The sequence below is a fragment of the Carlito syrichta genome, unplaced genomic scaffold (assembly GCF_000164805.1).
Source record: "Carlito syrichta isolate Samal-C Ts95f unplaced genomic scaffold, Tarsius_syrichta-2.0.1 Scaffold306772, whole genome shotgun sequence".
Classification (NCBI taxonomy): Eukaryota; Metazoa; Chordata; class Mammalia; order Primates; family Tarsiidae; genus Carlito; species Carlito syrichta.
In genome coordinates, this window is record NW_007250868.1 from 1,926 (window position 1) to 22,935 (window position 21,010).

The 21,010-nt window shown below is 47.7% G+C and overlaps 1 protein-coding gene across 1 annotated transcript in view; it reads left to right on the top strand.

Annotated features, from left to right (window-relative positions):
• Positions 1–1,717: 1,717 nt before the first annotated feature.
• Positions 1,718–21,010, top strand: part of LOC103265705 (myoferlin) — a 91,497-nt gene continuing 72,204 nt past the window's right edge. The window contains exons 1-6 of the mRNA XM_021715170.1: positions 1,718–1,875; positions 6,726–6,857; positions 11,255–11,418; positions 14,499–14,613; positions 16,839–16,944; positions 20,730–20,875. Of these exons, the coding sequence (XP_021570845.1) occupies positions 1,732–1,875; positions 6,726–6,857; positions 11,255–11,418; positions 14,499–14,613; positions 16,839–16,944; positions 20,730–20,875 (807 nt within the window). The 5' untranslated portion in view covers positions 1,718–1,731. The remainder of the gene's footprint in view (positions 1,876–6,725; positions 6,858–11,254; positions 11,419–14,498; positions 14,614–16,838; positions 16,945–20,729; positions 20,876–21,010) is intronic.

Consider the following 21,010-nt stretch of genomic DNA (forward strand, 5'->3'; position numbering starts at 1 on the left):
CACGGCTCACTACAGCCTCGAGCTTCCGGGCTCAAGAGATCCTTCCACCTCAGTCTCCTGAGTAGCTGAGGTGACAGGCGCTTGCTGTCACACCCAGGTAGAAAACAAAGAAGTTTTTAAAAACTAAATTAAGGCCGGGCACAGTGACTCATGTCTATAATCCTAGCACTTTGAGAGGCCGAAGTGAGAGGATTGCCTGAGCCCACGGGTTCGTGACCAGCCTAGGCAACTTGACAAGACCTCCTCTCTACAATAGGTCAAAAAATTAGCCGGACATGGTGGCACACGTGGCTGCAGTTCCAGCTACTTGGAAGGCTGAGTTAGAAGGATCACCTGAGCCCAGCAGGTCGAGGCTGCAGTGGCTGTGAGCGTGTCACTGCACTCCAGCCTGGGTGACAGGTGACACTCCGACTCAAAAAAGAAAAACTAAATTGATATTTCAGATTTGGCAAATACTGGATTGTGAGACAGAGCCACTCTGTGTCCTGGCAAACGCCTATAGTCCCAATTACTGGGGAGGCTTAGGTGGAAGAACTGCCTGAGTCCAGCAGGTTGAGATTGTGGTAGCCGTAACTGTGCCACTGCACTCCAGCCTGGGCAACACAGTGAGACCCCACCTCAAAAAAGAAAAAGAAAAGAAAAATTCCTGTTATCCTGCATGTTTTGTTTTTTGTTTGTTTGTTTGTTTTTTTGAGTTGGAGTCTCACTGTGTCGCCCAGACTGGAGTGCAGTGGCCGCTCCCGGCCACCACAGCCTTGACCTGCTGGACTCGGGCGATCCTTCCGCCTCAGCCTTCCAAGTAGTCGGAATTACAGGCATGCACTACCACGTACGGCTGATTTTTTGGCGCGGGATTACAGGCTGAGCCACCAAGCCCGGCCTGCATGTTTTTTTAAATGTATTTCTTTCTTTTTTTTTTTTTTTTTGAGTTGGAGTCTCACTCTGACACCAGACTGGAGTGCAGTGGCATGCTCATGGCCACCTCAGCGTCGACCTGCTGGACTCTGGTGATCCTTCCACCTCAGCCTTTCAAGTAGCCAGAATTACAGGCGCGCTCTACCACGCCTGCCTATTTTTATTTTATTTTATTGTACAGACGAGTTCTTGCCAAGTTGCCCGGGCTGGTATTGAACCTGCGGGCTCAGGCAATCCACTAGCCTCGGCCTCCCAAAGTGCTGGGATTACAGCTGAGCCACCGAGCCTGGCCTCAAATGTATTTCTACCTACAAACATATTACTAGACTACTACCGGTCTCCCTGTTCTCTGAGGGAAAGGAGGAAGTGTCCCTTTAACTCCTTTGTCGTTCTAATCCACCGAGGTTAGTGGCGACCAACATTTATCCAGCTCTTAGTGTGTGCTCTGCACTGTGCAACCTGTAGCCCTCTGCCTGCGACTGGCCGCTGTCGTCAAATGCTACTCAAGATAAGACTATTTCCTAAGATATCTGTCAGGGTACAGTAGGTAGGACTTTTGCCAGGTTCACCTAGCCCTCTGCTTCCCTCTGTCCCCTGTGGCCAGTCACAGCCTGCCTTCCAGACCTCCAGGCTCACAACGGGGTCCTGGGAGGTCTGAGGCCTGGGAATTTGGGACAGAGCCCCAACCGTAACATTGGTTTCCTAAGTGGAGCTTGAGCGAGGGTCCAGCCTGCAGGGTCCTCAGTCCCCCTGATTGCGACTAACCGTAGCTCTGCTTCCTCTTCATCCAATCCCGGGCACCAGCCGCAGAACAGTATGCCTGACATCATTATCTGGATGATCCGGGGAGAGAAAAGACTGGCCTATGCTCGGATTCCCGCTCACCGGGTGTTATACTCCACCAGCGGCGAGAACGCCTCTGGCAAGCACTGTGGGAAAACCCAGACCATCTTTCTCAAGGTACATGTCTAAATGCAACCCTTGTGCTCCTGAGGGCGCTGCTTTACGTAATTTGCTCATCGTTGAAGAGCCAGGGTGATTGTGATCATTCCAGCGTTTTCTGGAATTTGGGACAGGGGGATAATTCTCAGAGTGCGATCTGAGGCTGGCAGGCTTTCAGTCAAGCACGCATCCTTGGATGTCTTTGTGACATGAGTGTGAACATGGCGTTGTGAGTACTTTGTTTTCCGGCATGAATTTTCCACTTCTAATATTTCCTGTAAGGCAATGCCTTTCTTCCCTTCGTTCTAGTGAGTGCTGGAGGAAAGAAAAGGCAGTGTTTATTGTCTGTGGACTCTATGGCTCTAAGCAAATGGGTCCTCAAGTTGAAAAAATGTCGACACTTGCTACCTTAAGGCAGAGATTCTGAGCATTATAGAGCCATGGACTCTCTTAAGTGCTTGATGAAAGCCACAGGCCCTGTCTCCCAGGAGAATGCATATCACACGTGAATCCAATGGTATGCATGGAATTCGGGGGCTTCATAGAACCCTTAGCCCAGGGCTCTCCAGCCTCTCTTAGGAATGAGCCACACAGCGGGAGGTGAGAGAATAAAACTTCACCTGTATTTACAGCCACTCCCCATTGCTCACATTACTGCCTGAGCTCCACCTTCTGTCAGATTATTGGGGCATTAGATTCTAATAGGAGTGTAAACCCTATTGTGAATGGCACATGTGAGGGATCTAGGTGGCCTGCTCCTTATGAGAATCTGATGCCTGATGATCTGAGGTGGAGCTGAGGTGGTGATGCTTGCACTGGGGAACGGCTGCAGATACAGATAAACACTAGCAATGAGGTTTGAATGCACACTCTCCATCGCCGCCCCCCCCACCACCCTGGTCTATGGAAAAATTGTCTTCCACGAATCCAGTTCCTGAGGCCAGAAGGTTGGGGGATCACTGCCTTAGCCTATCCCAGGACCCTGTAATAAGAACTGCCCTGCATGTGCATGTGGGGAACCAAAGGATGGCCTGGGATCGAAAAACAAGAAATCAGAATCATCCCCATCAATATGACTTGAAATCCTCTCCCTGGCCAGCCCCAACTGGAGTTCTTGGGATTTAAGGGAGAGAAATAGAAATTAAAAAGAGATAAGACAGAATCGGGGGAGAGTGTGCTCTTCAAACAAGGAGACATCTGCTAACTTGTAATAAATTTACTCACTCCTGGCCAGGTTCAGTGGCTCAGCGGCTCAGCCTGTAATTCCAGCACTTTGGGAGGCTGAGGCGAGTGGATTGTCTGAGCCGGCGGGTTTGAGACCAGCCTGGGCAACTTGGCAAGACCCCATCTCTACAATAAATCAAAAATTAGCCGGGCGTGGTAGTGCCCACCTGTAGTTGCAGCTACTTGGAAGACTGAAGCGGAAGGTTCGCCAGAGCCCAGCAGGTCGACGCTGGGGTGGCTGTGAGTGTGCCACTGTGCTCCGGCCTGGGTGGCAGAGTGAGACTCCAACTCAGAAAAATAAAAAATTTACTCATTGCTCTTTAATCAGGAGGCTGTAAATAGAATCAGGGTGATTATCTTCTTTCAAGTGTCTCTTGGTAGAAGAAGTTTTACTTAACATAGAACCATGATTGTAATTAACCTCAGCAGTAGGTGAAAGCCCACTGATTAATAAATAAGACTTCATGGGAGGCAAGCAAGAAGACAAAGGCGTCTTCTCTGCATTAGGTTTTAGAACTCAGTGGATAAACAGCAAAGTGCTTCTAAGAAAATGTTTTATATATTTATTAATTTTGTTAATCATTATACAGTTTAGGAAACTATTTAAATCACTGGGGTTTTTTGGTCTTGAGACCCTTTATACTTTTAAAAAATTATTGAAGACTCCAGAGAGCTTTGGCTTATGTGGGTTCTATCTATCAATATTTACTGTAATAGAAATTAAAGTGAAATTTTTTTTTAGATATTTACTAATTCATTTGACAATAACAATAATAAACCCATTATCAAAGTAAATTACACATTCCAAATGTCAACATAATTGTTTTAACTAAATTACACATTTTTATACAGTATAACTATATTTTCTATTTTAAAAAAATCAGAGAACAGGGTGATTCTGTTTTATATTTTGCAGACTTTTTTTTTTTTTTTTTGAGAAAGTAGGATTTATTGAGAGGACAGGAAAGCTCCCACAGAAAAGCTCCCTCATTTTGCAGACTTTTTTTTTTTTTTTTTGAGGTGGTGTCTCACTCTGTCGCCCGGACTGGAGTGCAGTGGCTGCTCCCGGCCACCGCAGCCTCGCCTGCTGGGCTCCGGCGATCCTTCCGCCTCAGCCTTCCGAGTAGCCGGAATCACAGGCATGCGCTCCCACGCCCGGCTGATTTTTTAATTTTATTGTAGAGATGAGGTCTCGCTGCCCAGGCGGGTCTCGAACCCGCAGGCTCAGGCAATCCACTCACCTCAGCCTCCCAAAGGCGCAGGATTACAGGCTGAGCCACCGAGCCCGGCTCTGCAGACTTTTTTTAATGTCTTGCTTAACCGAAATAGAACTCGATTTTTATATCTGCTGGTGCATTTAAGCACAAGCTATTTGGCTGAAGTATATGAAGAGAAGAATCGGGCCTTACATAGACATTTAGTTAGAAAAAGGAGGAGTATTATAATAAACTTTTCAGATAATTGTGAATATTCATCTTTGCTATAACACCAAACTCAAGTGTTAGCTTTTAAAAGGTTAATTGCAAAGTGAAATCTGAAACCAAAGCAGTAAATTCTTCATACTGGGCTACATTGAAATCCATCGGTTTTTCTGGAACTTTATGGAAATTATTTATCCATGCATGATTTTGTAACATAAAGTATCATCATTTGGAAAATATTGGTTCACTGAGTTTTATAGAGCTTCCTAATGTTGACATATTTCATTATACAATATTGAAAAAATATCACTTTTTTTTTTTTTTTTTTTAGTCAGGGTCTCATTCTGCCTCTCAGGCTACAGTACAGTGACATGATCACGGCTCACCACAACTTCAACCTCCTAGGCTCGGGCAATCCTTCTGCCTCAGCCTCCCGAGTATCTGGGACTACAGGTGCACGTCACCATGCACCTATTTTTTTTTTTTTTTTTTTGGTAGAGACGAGGTCCTACTATGTTGCCCAGGTTGGTCTTGAACTCCTGGGCTCAAGCAATCCTCCCACCTCAGCCTCCCAAATTACTTGGATTACAACCACCTCACTCTGCCGGGAAAAGTATCACATTTTTTATTGTATTTGTTAATATCACTTATCAGAAAAGTCTTTATGTATTAGAAAGCTGTTACCAAACTCACTGTGACAGATTCAGTTTTCTAAAACTCTTGTTTCTTACTTGAAAACTTGGTTTTGTCATTGGCAACAAATAAAGACAGTTATTTTCCCTGAGGAGCGAGGCTCACTTTGGTTTTTTTGTTGTTGTTGTTTTATGTTTTTTTTTTAGTTGGAGTCTCACTCTGTCACCCAGGCTGGAGTGCTGTGGCATGCTCCTGGCCACTGCAGCCTCGACCTGCTGGGCTCCCACGATCCTTCTGCCTCAGCCTTCCAAGTAGCCAGAACTACAGGTACACACTACCACACCCAGCTAATTTTTTATTTATTGTAGAAACAAGGTCTTGCCAACTTCTCCGGACTGGTCTCGAACCCGTGGGTTCAGGCAATCCACTCGTCTCGGCCTCCCAAAGTGCTAGGATTACAGACTGAGCCACTGAGCCCGGCCTCACTTTGTTTATGTTCAAGAAAATGTCTGCCCCGTATTCAAATGTGAATAACCACATTTGTCTGTCAATTACTGTTTTAAGTTTTTAAAAAAAGGTGTTTCATTTTTTTAAAAAGTCTAGTTCCATTTACAACTAAAAAAAATGCACAAGAGCTTTTTCTCAAGACAACCATTCAATGCTAATATGCAACTGGAATGCCTTTTGTATGCTTCTATTTTATCATACAAAATATCAAAAAGACATGTGCTCTGGCCGGGCACAGTGGCTCATGCCTGTAATCCCAGCACTTTGGGGAGGACAAGGTGAGAGGGTTGCCTGAGCTCAGGGATTCGAGACCAGCCTGGGCAACTTGGCGAGACCACATCTCTACAGTCAGTCAAAAAATTAGCTGGGTGTGGTGGCACACGCCCGTGGTTCCAGCTACTTGGAAGGCTGAGGCAGAAGAGTTGCCTGAGCCCAGCAGATCAAGGCTGCGGTGGGCGTGAGCGTGCCATTGTCCTCCAACCTGGGCGACGGAATGAGACTCCAACTCAAAAAAAAAAAAAGACATACTCAAGGGTTGAGATTTAATAAGATTAGTAATCTTTATTGCTTGATCAAAAGAAACTTTTTTTTTGCACAAGGAACAGAGTACGAAGAGAATTCTTTAGTAAAACTGGCATTTTGTTTTCTTTATTGCTTGTGTAGTCATTATTACCTTTATTATTACTTTCTATTACTGCTGGGTACTGTTTGGTCACTGCCTGGGTTCCTGCTACGGTGCCCAGAGTTTTATTCATCATTGCTTTTGCACCATCAGTGCAAATGACAATACAAGGAAGACAATAAATACCACGTTAATGTTATTAGGAACTTGGATTTGACCTTGAGGACCTCTTGAAATGATCTCAGGGACAGGCAGGAATCCATAAATCACACAGACAGTGAAATCCCCTGCTTTGGCCGTTAATTTTGCTGTAGGATCATTTGGACATACTTTAACTAAGGCAAACATAAAATTAGACTAATGAGAGCAGTGATTATATTCAGTCTGCTTTGGGCTTTAAGTTAATGTCACAGTCCATGCTGTGACCGATGTAACATAACATGCTATTATTCATTTCACAGTATCCACAGGAGAAAAGCAACGGGCAGAAAGTGCCCGTGGAATTGCGAGTGAACATCTGGCTGGGTTTGAGTGCTGTCGAGAAGAAGTTTAATAGCTTCGCAGAAGGCGCTTTCACCGTCTTTGCTGAAATGGTATATTTAATGATGTCACTAACTTTTCCTCTTTGCTGGGTGGGGGTGGGGGGTACTTTTACTTTCTACCCTCAGGGAAAACATTCACGTGCCACACACAGCCACAGCCCTAAAATCCCATACATGGGACCTTAACCTAAGGGAAGGGAGAAGATCCTTTGGCGATTTTATTTTCAACATTGGGGCACACTAGGGTGACAAATGCTTTTGTGTGATAATTCCGAGAGGTGACACCCCAGCCTCACCAGCAATACTGAAAATGGGTAACCTTCTAGCTCTCAGAATTAGAGTTCAGTGATAGTCATATTGGTGCCTGCTGGTGGGACACTGAGTAGAATACACACACACGGGCGCAGCAATCCAGGAAAGGAGACACTTGAGATGTTCAGACCTTGATAAGCTTGCCTGGGTTTAATGGATCTTCCACAAAGGCCCATTCCTTACCTAGGGGAAGACTTAGATGGGTTTGTCCACGGGCAAACAAACAAAAAAAGCTACTTGAATACTTCAAAAACAATAGTGATAATTTGTAAAACCTTCACTGAGTTTGAAATCCACTTAATTACAAGTATCATTATAATTAAGCCTTTATAAAGAGATGTTCACAAACTTTAACTAGAAGTTGGATAGTTCATGCCATTTTTAACTCAAAGTACTTCATGATTTACATTTACCAGATTGTTCTCTTCTGACAATTTTCAGGAGAACTCCATTCTACAGATAGGCTTTCGATGCTTGAATACGTGAAAAGGCAATATCCATTCTAGCCAATCTATAAATCTATTTGTGCTACCCACTGCTATACCTGACACCCGGCTCAGGATTCTGGGTCTGATCTTCTTGCTAGGCAAGAAAACCCATGACAGTCTTTTTTTTTTTTTTACTTTTTATTCACTAGTACCTGGCATGTAATAATTCCCCATACATATTTATTTATTTTTATTTTTTTGATTGGAAAATATAGTTTATTTAGAAAGTAAATTAGAGAGAGAGAGAGAGAGAAGCGATTCACCTCCCCAAGATAAGGGAGGGAACCAAAGCTAGGAAACATAGTAGCCATGGCTCAAAGAGCCGTGTGGCTAGACCAGACGTTAGCAAAGCAAATGGCTACCTCTACATATTTAATGAATGAATGAATAAATAAATACATGATGACGGAATTTATCTATCCAACCATCCATTGGTCCATCCACTCATTCATCCACTTTCCATCCATCTGTCCATCTACTCATCCCTCCATCTGTTCATCCTCCATCTATCCATCCACCCACCCATCTCTCCATCCGTTCATCCATCCACCTGTCTATTCACCCACCCATCCACGCATCCTCCATCCATCCATCCATCCATCCATCTGCCCATCCTTCCATCCTCCATCTATCTATCTGTCCATCCATGCTTTTTTTTTTTTTTAAGTTGGAGTCTCACTCTGTCACCCAGACCGGAGTGCAGCGGCCACTCCAGCCTCGACCCCCTGGGCTCCGGTGATCCTTCCACCTCAGCCTTCCAAGTAGCTGGAACTACAGGCGCGCGCTATCCCGCCCGGCTGATTTTTATTTATTTATTTATTGTAGAGATGAGGTCTTGCTAAGTTGCCTGGGCGGGTCTCCAACCCGCGGGTTCGGGCAGTCCACTCGCCTCAGCCTCCCAAAGTGCTGGGATTACAGACTGAGCCACCAAGCCCGGCCCCGTCCATGCTTTTAAGAAGTGGTGGCTTTATGCCTGGCATCGATCCAGATGCTAAAGATGGTGGTGAAGCCAAGACTTATCCTCGAGGATCTCACAATCTATTGCAGTGATTGTCCAACTGGCTCTCTTATTAAGCAGGCAGACCTCCAGGGCCGCCCTGTGGATTCTGACTCTGTAGCTTAGGTTAGGGATCAGCACCAGAGGTGATTCCAACAGGGGTGGATATGGGCCTCAGTAGAATGTGTGGGAGACACACACAAACAAGTCCTTACAGCTCAGGCTTGGAAGTGCTATTGGAGATACACAGAGGGTGCACTGGAGGCCGCCAGGGAGGTCCTGAGTGGAGGATGTTGACATCTAGTCCGCTGGGCAGTGCGGAGTGGGGCCATCAGAGCATGCGGAGGGAGAGACTGTTCCTTCTTCCTGCAGGATTTCTTGGCACTGACCCGACCTCTGCTCTGTGGCTGGAGCTCAACCTAGGGAAGCGAGTCCCGATCAACAACCAGCCAGCCCAGGGCTCCCTGCCACTCTCTTCCATTTCCAGATCCTTCCCTGCATGGAGTCTTCAACTCATGTAGAGAGACGATCTGCCCATTTCTGTTTCTCTGTGACTTGTCCACAAATCAGGAGGGGCGTGTTAATAACCATAATGGGAATTTTGCTGGCTCTTGCCTTCATAGATGAACTTAATTCGCGACAAAATTTCCCCCCAAAGTATCTTCACATGTGCTTGGCCGTGAATGCTTTTTTCCATTTTTTTTGTTTTTGTTTTTGTTTTTTTGAGTTGGAGTCTCACTCTGTTGCCCAGACTGGAGTGCAGTGGCTGCTCCCGGTCACCTCAGCCTCAACCTGCTGGGCTCCGGTGATCCTTCTGCCTCAGCCTTCCAAGTAGCTGGAACTACAGGCGCGTGCTACCACGCCCGGCTAATTTTTTTGACTTATTGTAGAGATGAGGTCTCGCCAAGTTGCCCAGGCGGGTCTCAAACCCGCGGGCTCAGGCAATCCACTCACCTCAGCCTCCCAGGGTGCGGGATTACAGGCTGAGCCACCGAGCCCGGCTGAATGCTTTTTTCCTACTCCCCTGCCCCACCTCTCCTGGCTAAGGGCCACAGTGCCCCACGCCACTTGAGGTTCCCGTCTCCACTGCCGCTGATGCCCTCCTATAGATGCCAAGGTCCTTGCCTGGATTTTTACTGGAGCTACACTGGCTTCCTGAGCACTTTCCCAATCATTTACACATTGAAATTCTAGAACAGCTCTATCAGAGAGGTACAGCTGACCCGACCTCCAGCAGAAAGGCCTCCTCGCTCCCCCACTTTGTGTCCTGGCCATGTGTCCCCAAGTCTCACAGTCCCCTGGGATCACAGTTCCTTTAGTGTCTGCCTAAAGCTCATCACCCCTCCAGGCTCAGAACCAGGATCTGAGCCAAGCAACGACTGTGTCTACTTGATCCCAACTTCCTGATCAGGCCCTTGCCCTCTCCCTTTTCCTTCAGCCGAAAACTTTCCTGTGGCTTATGTCAATCATCTCATCCACAGACAGATGGTCCTAGCTTGAACCCAAACAGGACCACCCACCATACTGGCCAGTCTCCGCTGTTCACGGTTGAGATGGTGAAGAGCAGACCATTGTAGATTTGTGGATTCTAACATGGAAAGGAATGCCCTGGGAACCACAGTCTGCCGTTGCCACTAAATCTGTTTTCCAGAAAGGTCTTGGTCTACTTGCCAAACTCCAGGGGGAATTAAGGCTCAAAACTTTTAAGTCCAATAAGGGCTGGGTGCTGATGGACCCTCATGTTTCAGATGGGCTCTTTGTGGACATGGACTCCCTGGGAAGTGTACCATTAAGTATATATTGTTTCTGTAGGGAAATGTGCAGTAAGCCACCACTCCTTAAAAGTGTGGATGGGTGGATGGATGGGAGGATATGGAAGGATGGGCAGATGGATGGATGGATGGATGGGTGGTTGGGTGACAGATAGACTTGCAAACAAACTTTATGAAATTGTCACATGCATATGTTGAGGACTTTTATAGGTATTTCTTTTTTTTTTTGAGTTGGAGTCTCACTCTGTCACCCAGACTGGAGTGCAGTGGCCGTTCCCGGCCACCGCAGCCTCGACCTGCTGGGCTCCGGCGATCCTTCCGCCTCAGCCTTCCGAGTAGCCGGAATTACAGGCGCGTGCTACCACGCCCGGCTGATTTTTTGATTTATTGTAGAGATGAGGTCTCGCTGCCCAGGTGGGTCTCGAACCCGCGGGCTCAGGCCATCCACTCACCTCAGCCTCCCAAAGGCGCGGGATGACAGGCTGAGCCACCGAGCCCGTCTTATAGGTATTTCAAAGATAAGATTCAGAGAACTATTTTGAGCCATTCAAAATGATAATAAAAACAACTAACACGATACGTCACTATTTACAAAGAACTTTCACAATCATTCGCACGTGTGAACTCCATAACAACTCTCTAAGAGAGGTAGTGTTACCCCCGGTTTCCAGATGAGAACACTGAGTCTCAGAAAGACAAATGATGTATCCAGAGTTGCACAATTAATTGCAACCTGTTAGGCCCTAACTTCTGAACTTACAGCTTTTTTGCTTTCTGTGATTGTCTAGGCTAAGTCTTAGAGGGACTGGAAAATTTCTGGGCTGGCTTTATTTCATGGTCTCTAATGGTGTTTCCCCAATTGTATTTCTTTTTTAATAGTATGAAAATCAAGCTCTCATGTTTGGAAAATGGGGCACTTCTGGATTAGTGGGACGTCACAAATTTTCTGATGTCACAGGGAAAATCAAGCTCAAGAGAGAATTCTTCTTGCCTCCAAAAGGCTGGGAATGGGAAGGAGATTGGGTTGTTGATCCTGAAAGAAGGTAAGTTTGCCATTATCTGTGAAATCGATCAACGAATTGTCTCCATCATCATCCTTAGTAATATTTACATAGCCGGGCTCGGTGGCTCAGCCTGTAATCCCGCGTCTTTGGGAGGCTGAGGTGAGTGGATTGCCTGAGCCCGCGAGTTCGAGACCCGCCTGGGCAGCGAGACCTCATCTCTACAATAAATTAAAAAAAAAAAATCAGCCAGGCATGGTAGCGCATGCCTGTAATTCCGGCTACTCGGAAGGCTGAGGCGGAAGGATCGCCGGAGCCCAGCAGGTCGAGGCTGCGGTGGCCGGGAGCGGCCACTGCTCTCCAGTCTGGGAGACCGAGTGAGACTCCAACTCAAAAACAAAAAAACAACAAAACAATATTTACATAGTACCCACTGAGCAGGAGTAAGGTCATTGAAGTTTATAGGAATTTGAAGGATATCATCAATGTCCCGTAATAAGACAGACACATATAAAAAGTACCTGGTAACTGACATTTACTGAGAATTTATGTGTGACTTTGCGCTGCCATCCGTTTATTCAGTCTTGGCCATAGCCCTGCAAGAGAGGTAGCGGCAAGAGTTACCAAGGGCCTGAGATTTTACTCTCCTTGCAAGCTAACGAAGTTGCCTGCCACAGTTTCATGGATACCAGCAGGAGACACACAACTCCTGGGTTAGAAAAACAGGACCCAGTTGCCCACAGCAATAGCAGTACCAGAGCATCAACGTTTATCCCACCTCTCCAGCGCGAGGTCTCACAGGGTGACATGAAGGGGGCCAGATGACACTCTCTCTTTTTTTTTTTTTGAGTTGGAGTCTCACTCCGTCGCCCAGACTGGAGGACAGTGGCACGCTCCCGGCCACCGCAGCCTCGACCTGCTGGGCTCCGGCGATCCTTCCGCCTCAGCCTTCCAAGTAGCCGGAACTACAGGCGCGCGCTACCACACCCGGCTAACTTTTGATTTATTGTAGAGACGAGGTCTCGCCAAGTTGCCCAGGCGGGTCTCGAACCCTCGGGCTCAGGCAATCCACTCATAGATGACACTTTCATGGGCAGTGAATTGGGTTATGAGAGAGGTTAGGGAACCCAAATCTTTTATAATGGGCAGTAAGCTGACTGGCACTTTGCTCTGGAGAGAGACACTATCTTTGTGTTCCCCATATAAACACCCTTGAAAAGAAAGCCCGTAGGCCAGGTGCAGTGACTCACGTCTATAATCCCAGCACTTTGGGAGGCCAAGGTGAGAGGATTGCCTGAGCCCACGGGTTCGAGACCAGCCTGGGCAACTTGGCAAGACCTCATCTCTACAATAAATCAAAAAATTAACTGGGCATGGTGGTACATGTCTGTAGTCTCAGCTACTTGAAAGGCTGAGGCAGAAGGATCGTCTAAGCCCAGCAGGTCAAGGCTGCAGTGGCCGTGAGCATGCCACTGCACTCCAGCCTGGGCAACAGATTGAGACTCCAACTTTAAAAAAAAAAAAAGATAGCCCATAACAAAGGCCTCAGGGGGCAAGGTATGCAAAAACACCAGAGACTCACAGAGAATTATCTCCCAATGAACAGTAACAGTGTCTCCATTTTGCAGATGAGAAAGGTGAGACCTCGAGAGATTAAGTAACTTGTCCAGGGCTCACAGCTTGTATGTAATATAGCTGGGGCTGGAACCCAAGACTAATCTGGGCACCCAACCAAAACTTAACAATTATACTTTTCTGCAAAAAAGCAGGGGAGAGTACATTAAATGCGTGAATTGTGGGATATGTGAATTATAACCGCTAAAGCTGTTATTAAAAAGAAAGAAAATATTAAAGAGTAGAAGGTGGCAAGCGTGCTTCCCCTGGAGTCTGGGGAACCCTAAGGCCTGGTTTCTAAATGTTTCCACCAACAGAACCAGCGCTTTTTCCTCTCACCACCTCATGTCAGCTTAAGTTTGAAGGAAACAAGCTGTTGAGGTCAATAACTAGAATTTGGTGTCTCTGTCACTTGTTTCTTATAATCCCACAGGCGTTAGGGAGGGTGAGAAGTGAGCCTGCCTGACGGCAGACCCAGTGCTCATACCTGACTGCTTCTGACTCCAAACGGTTTGCTTTGGATGGAGTTGGGGGAGATTGGTGAGGAGAAGGAAGATGGGATTGGAATTGGACAGGAGGAAGGAAGGTTAGTGAGGACAGAGAAAGGGCAGGCAGAATCGTGATAGAAAAAACAGAAGGTCAAGGCATTTCAGGGCTGGCTGGGGTCCTAGGGCTTTTATCCTTCCTTACGGGGGCGGGGAGAAGTGATAGATGGGCCCGATTTACACGAATGGTTGGGACGGTTTGCTTCCTGGTTCCTTTCCAGTGCTTGATTCTAGGCAAGGATGTGGCAGGGAACAGACGCGGAGACGGTCAAGGAAAAAGAACCCTCGTGTGAGTGGGTACCTGGCAGAAATGTAAACTGGGAATCTCTGTCCTTTCTTCTGTGGGTTGTCAAAATAATTCCAATACCAAGAGGAACATTGGCACGGGGGAGAGTCAGCATGGCTTCCTCAAAGGACCAAATGGAGTTTGGAGTCTTAGATGACCTGGTTTGACTGTCTACCCAGGAACTCTCCAGAAAACTTAAATTGCTCCCTTCAATCGGTGTTGCGGAGACCAACCACGAGACTGTCTCCATCCATTTCACAAAGTAGGAAAGATGCAAGGGGTGACTCTCCATCCTTTTGAACCGCCAGCCAAGAGTTTAGCTGAGAAGAAGCCGAACGGCGCCCAACTGAAACAGAAACACGGAAGTCCTCCCTGGGGTCCCTAGAAGCTGCCCAAGCGCTGTCCTCCCAGACCCCTCCCTAATTTTTGATGAGCCTCCTTGCTAATTTGTGGAGTCCTCTGTAATTTTGGTCACATTGTTCCAGCAGGCCCTTTCTTCAAAGGGACGTCAGAAGTGATTAGTGCACAGAGGAATTGGAGGACAGACCAGAAGGGGCACAGCGAGGCGGGGACTGGTGCCCCTCCCAGGGTGTCGATGCTTCCCGACCCTTGGCGGTGATCGGGGACTGCCGGGGACCGGGTCTCTCTGGGTAACCCGAGCCCTCCCTCCCCTGCAGCTTGCTGACAGAGGCGGATGCGGGTCACACGGAGTTCACGGATGAAGTCTATCAGAATGAGAGTCGCTACCCCGGGGGCGAGTGGAAGGCGGCAGAGGAAACTTACACCGATGCGGTGAGCGGCCCGTGGCAGTCAGGGCTCCCTCCTGTCACCTCTGAAGTCCGATCTGCTGGGAACCCACTGACCCCAAGCCTGGCTTCACTCTCTCTCCTGCTGCATCTTATATCCTCATGGTCTTCCATTTGTCACTTAAGCCATACAAGTGCCACAATCATCATCATTATTATTTTTTGAGTAGGAGTCTCACTGTCACCCAGGCTGGAGTGCAGGGGCACACTCACGGCCACCGCAGCCTCGACCCGCTGGGCTCAGGCGATCCTTCCGTCTCGGCCTTCCAAGCAGCTGGAACCCCAGGCGCACGCCACCACGCCAGGCTAATTTTTTATTTATTATAGAGACGAGGTCTCACCAAATTGCCCAGGCTGGTCTCGAACCCACGGGCTCAGGCGATCCGCTCGCCTCGGCCTCCCAAAGTGCTGGGATGACAGGCTGAGTCACCGAGCCCAGCCTGTTTTTCTTATAGTAATATATCTTAGACATCTTTTGATATGGCTGCGAAGTGTTTTATTATAGACCCTTACTATAATTTATTGAACTAATTTCCTGTTATGAACATTTAGGCTATTTTTTTCCCCCCCCGAGTGTTTGGTTTTTATTTTATTAGCAATGTGACAGTGAACATCTTTTTTTTCCGAGTCAGAGTCTCACTCTGTCACCCAGGCTGGAGCACAGTGCCGTGTTCCTGATTTACCACAGCCTCGACTTCCTGGGCTCAGGTGATTCTTCCACCTCGACCTCCTGAGTAGGCTGGTCTCAAACTCCTGGGCTCAAGCAGTCCCTGCTCCTCAGTCTTCCAAAATATTGGGATTGCAGTCATGAGCCACCGTGCCCAGCCATGACGGCGATAATCTTTATACATACATTTTTTTTCCTTTACTTATGAAAATTTATTGGTAAGAAAGATCCTTGAATTTGTTTGGTCAGGGTCTAAACGCATATACAATTTTGATAAATACTGCCAAATTGCTATCCAGAGAGGCTTTATAAAGTGATATTTCCAGCACCGTGTATGTGAGGGCTGTTTGCCTGCACCCTCCCATTCCTCTCTGATTTTTGCCAATACATGAATAAGTAGTATCCTGTTGTTATTTCAATTTCCACTCTCTTAATTTAAAGTGAAGCCGAGTATTTTTCCACATGTTATGGGCCACATTTATTTCCTTTGCGTCTGAACTTTCTTTTCATAATTCTCCATCGGTTTTATAAATCAATATGTCACATCAACTTTGCTCAGTCGGGTATGATTAACATCACCATTGCCTGAGCCTGCAGGTTCGAGACCCACCCAGGCAACTTGGCGAGACCTCATCTCTACAATAAATCGAAAATTAGCCAGGCATGGTAGTGTGCATCTGTAGTTCCAGCTACTTGGAAGGCTGAGGTGGAAGGATCGCTGGAGCCCAGCAGGGTGAGGCTGCGGTGGCCGGGAGCATGCCGCTGCACTCCAGTCTGGGCAACAGAGTGAGACTCCACCTCAAAAAAAAAAAAAAAAAAATCACCAACAACCAGTAGCATTTCCCTATACTTGAAAACATGCATCTTGAATGTTTTATCCATTCCCTGGTGGGTTCTTTCCCATATAAACTCATCAAGATAGTTGTGCCATTTCATAACAGTACATTGAACCACATGAAATTGCTGAGATTCAGCCACTTTGACCTACCAAGATAGCAGTTTCACTTGGTTCAGCCTAATACTCTTCCCTAATAGTAAAAGCAGAAGGCAACCCCAGACATGGTGGCTCACGCCTGTAATCCCAGCACTTTGAAAGTCTGAGGCAGAAGGATTGCTTGAGCCCAGGAGTGCAAGACCAGTCTGGGCAACACAGTGAGACCTTGTCTCTACGGAAAATTTTTAAAAAATTAGCCAGGCATGGTGGTGCACACCTATAGTCCCAGCTACTCAGGAGGCTGAGGGGGGAGGATTGCTTGAGCCCAGGAGTTCAAGGTTTCAGTGAACTGTGATCGTGCCACTGTATTTGGGAGAAAGAATAACACCCTGACTTACAAAAGAAACAAAAGATAGTTTACACAACTAATTTCTGTATGTAGCAATTGTGCATACAGAAAGATTCGAGATTTTTCTAAGTCCAGTGACTCTCTAAGGTGGTGTCTAAGTCAACATGTGTGTACCCTCGTGAGGTGTGAAGAGCCATATCCCTTCATTGCATCTTAGCGACTCTAGGGCTTACCTCTCTTCTTTGCTTTTTTTTTTTTAAGAATGGCGATAAAGCAGCATCACCCAGCGAGCTGACTTGTCCCCCAGGTTGGGAATGGGAAGACGACGCTTGGGTGTATGACATCAACCGAGCAGTGGACGAGAAAGGTAATAGGTTGCGTGTTACCTGCTGGGGCCCTGCACCAGGGCCTCGGTTCCTCAGAGTGAAGGTTCCGTGGGAGAGAGGGGTCTCCCCTCTGTGGGTGGTGGCAGCCGGGTCATGTGGTGCTATCTGTAGCTGTTCGAATGTGAACTCTTGAGGGCCGAGCCGGGTTCTGGGTGGGGGGATTTTAAGGGTGAAAAGTGTCAGGTGACAGAAGACCAGCTGGTTCGATTTTGAGCTGCTTGAGGTTTCAGGATGGGGATTTGGGAGGCAGCTAGATTTTCCCAATGGCAATAACGAAGCACCCCCTGAGCTCTGCTAAAGGAAGGAGGGAGAATGGATAGATAAGAGGCATACAACCACTCACTGGGTACCATGGTCACTGCCAAGGGCACAGAAGACTCACTGGAAGCCCAGACCTCACCTTCATGCAATTTGCTTATGTAGCAGATTCTCACATGTACCCCTCAACTCTGAAATAATTCAAAAACATTCCATGGCACTATCACACTCATTGGCCCCCAGCTCAGAAGGGAGAGCTGTAAAAAGCCTTAGAAGTTATTCTACTCAATAATAATGCAGGTTATTGATATGTTATTGCTATGACATGTCTGTTATTGGTGTTTGTCTTTTTCTTTTTTGAGTCAGAGTCTCACTCTGACACCCAGGCTGGAGTGCAGTGACACACTCACAGTCACCGCAGCCTCGACCTGCTGGGCTCAGGTGATCCTGCCGCCTCAGCCTTCCAAATAGCTGGGGCTACAGGCGTGCAGCACCGTGCCTGGCTAATTTTTTGATTTATTGTAGAGATGAGGTCACGCCAAGTTGCCCAGGCTGGTCTCAAACCCGTGAGCTCAGGCAATTCTCTCTCCTCTGCCTCCCAAAGTGCTGGGATTACAGGTGTGAGCCAGTGCCCCCAGTTTGTCTGTCTTTTTCTATGAACAGCAATCTGAAGATAAGGGAACCATAGCAGTTGGAATTGTCAAAGGAGATTGTTTGATTGAATTTTTTCTTAGGAGAAGAAATAGTGTAGAAAGAACTGACATTAATACAAAAGATGTCGTGTGGATGATATGTTCCATACTGATCTCAATAAACACTAGGTCTTAGAATAATTATTAGCACTGATTAACCAATAACCATGTGCTAAGTATGTCCCTAGCACTTTCCATACATTTCTTTTTTGAGTTGGAGTCTCACTCTGTCACCCAGGCTGGAGGGCAGTGGCATGTTCCCGGCCACCGCAGCCTCAACCTGCTGGGCTCCGGCGATCCTTCCGCCTCAGCCTTCCAAGTAGCCAGAACTACAGGCGCTACCACACCCAGCTAATTTTTGGTTTATTGTGGAGACGAGGTCTCACCAAGTTGCCCAGGTGGGTCTCGAACCTGCAGGCTCAGGCAATCCTCTTGCCTCAGCCTCCCAAAGTGCTGGGATTACAGGCTGAGCCTCCGAGCCTGGCACATTTCTTCTTTTTGAGTCAGAGTCTCACTCTGTTGTCCAGGCTGGAGTGCAGTGGCATGCTCACAGCTCACTGAAGCCCCAACCTACTGGGCTCAGGTGATCCTTCTGCCTCAGACTCCCGAGTAGCTGAGACTACAAGCACACGCCACTGTGCCTGGCTAATTTTTTGATATTGTATTGAGACATGGTCTCGTTATGTTGCCCAGGCTGGTCTTGAACTCCTGAGCTCAAGCAATCTTTCTGCCTCGGCCTCCCAAAGTGCTAGGATTTCAGGTGTGAGCCACTGCATCCAGCCTCAGACATGATTTTGATTGTGTTGAAATATTATAACCAGGCCAGGTGCAGTAGCTCATGCCTGTAATCCTAACACTTTGGGAGGCCAAGGCAGGAGCATTGCTTGAGCCTAGGAGTGTGAGACCAGCCTGAGCAATATAGCGAGATCTGTTCTCCACAGAAAACTAAAAAGAATTAGCTGAAGCTGGGCTCGGTGGCTCAGCCTGTAATCCCGCGCTTTGGGAGGCTGAGGTGAGTGAATTGCTTGAGCCCGCGGGTCCGAAACCTGCCTGGGCAACTTGGTGAGACCTCATCTCTACAATTAAAAAAAAAAAAAGAATTAGCTGAGTGTGGTGGTGTGCACCTGTAGTCCCAGCTATTTGGCAGGCTGAGGCATTTGAGCCCAGGAGTTGGAGGCTGCAGTGAGCCATGATCATGCCACTGTACTCCTCCACTGTGGGCAACAGAGTGAGACCCTGACTTAAAAAATATATACTGAGCCGGGCTCGGTGGCTCAGCCTGTAATCCCGTGCCTTGGGAGGCCGAGGTGAATGGATTGCCTGAGGCTGTGGGTTCGAGACCCGCCTGGGCAACTTGGCCAGACCTCATCTCTACAATAAATCAAAAATTAGCTGGGCGTGGTAGCGTGCGCCTGCAGTTCCAGCTACTCGGAAGGCTGAGGCAGAAGGATCGCCAGAGCACAGCAGGTCGAGGCTGCGGTAGCCGGGAGCGGCCACTGCACTCCAGTCTGGACAACTGAGTGAGACTCCAACTCAAAAAAAAAATATGTATATATATTAAGTGTGCCACTACCTTCCAACCTGGGCGATGGAGTGAGACTCCTATTCCCCCCCACCAAAAGGTGTATTTTACCTTTATAATAGGGAAATTGGGCTTTTGGCAATTTTACCAACTTGCAGGAAACTTTTTAGAAAACAGCCAGCACGTGGTGGAGCTGGGATTTGAACCCCAACTGTGACTACACGGCCCACAGTATATATATATATACTGTAACGCTATAAAAAGGTATATTTTTGCCAGGCGTGGTGACTCACGCATGTCATCCAGCACTTTGGGAGGCAGAGACAAGAGGATTACCTGAGTCCAGGGTTTCAAGACCAGCCTGGACAACTTGGCAATACCTTGTCTCTACAGTAAATCAAAAAAATCAGCCGGGCTCGGTGGCTCAGCCTGTAATCCTGTGCTTTGGGAGGCTGGGGTGAGTGGATTGCCTGAGCCCGCGGGTTCGAGACCAGCCCGGGCAAGTTGGTGAGACCTCATCTCTACAATAAATTTTAAAAAATTAGCCAGGCATGGTAGCACATGCCTGTAGTTCCAGCTACTTGGTAGGCTGAGGTAGAAGGATCACCAGAGCCCAGCAGGTCGAGGCTGTGGTGGCCAGGACCGGCCACTGCACTCCAGTCTGGGCGACAGAGTGAGACTCCAACTCAAAAATAAATAAATTACCTGGGTGTGGTGGTGCACGCCTGTGGTTCCAGCTACTTGGAAGACTGAGGGGGAAAGATCACTGGAGCCCAGCAGGTCGAGACTGCGGTGGCTGTAATTGTGCCACTGCCTTCCAGCCTGGGTGATGGAGTGAGACTCCTATTCCCCCCACCAAAAGGTGTGTTTTACCTTTATAATAGGGAAATTGGGCTTTTGGCAGTTTTACCAACTTGCAGGAAACTTTTTAGAAAACAGCCAGCACGTGGTGGAGCTGGGATTTGAACCCCAACTATGACTACACGGCCCACACCCCTCCCATTGTCCCCCTCTGCCTCTTGAACGATGCGCTATTCTTTGTTGCACTCAATGACCGTGAATGACCAGAGGTGTAAAAGGCAAGGAGAACCCTGTGACCACAAGGGAAGCTTTCTGAGAAGGGAGCCAGGGAAGGAGGCCATATCCAGTTTGGTCAAGGAAAAGGAGCTGGCGTTCTGTCATGATTCGAGAACACCCTGGACGGAAAGAGTGACTCGATGTTTCCCGAAGGTTTTTATTTGGCGATCTGGCAAATGCACCGCTTTCTGGTAACTCTCCACCAACTCTGTTCCAGGCTGGGAGTATGGAATTACCATTCCCCCCGATAATAAGCCCAAATCCTGGGTTGCAGCAGAGAAAATGTATCACACTCATAGGCGGCGAAGACTGATCCGAAAACGCAAGAAGGATATAACACAGACGGCCTCAAGTACTGCCAAGGTGAGAGGAAGGGGGACAGGAGCTAGACTGGGGTGCTCCACCTTCCAGATCATGTGAGGTTCAGTGATCTGGGCATTTTTTTTTTTTTTGAGTCGGAGTCTCACTCTGTCGCCCAGACTGGAGTACAGTGGCCAC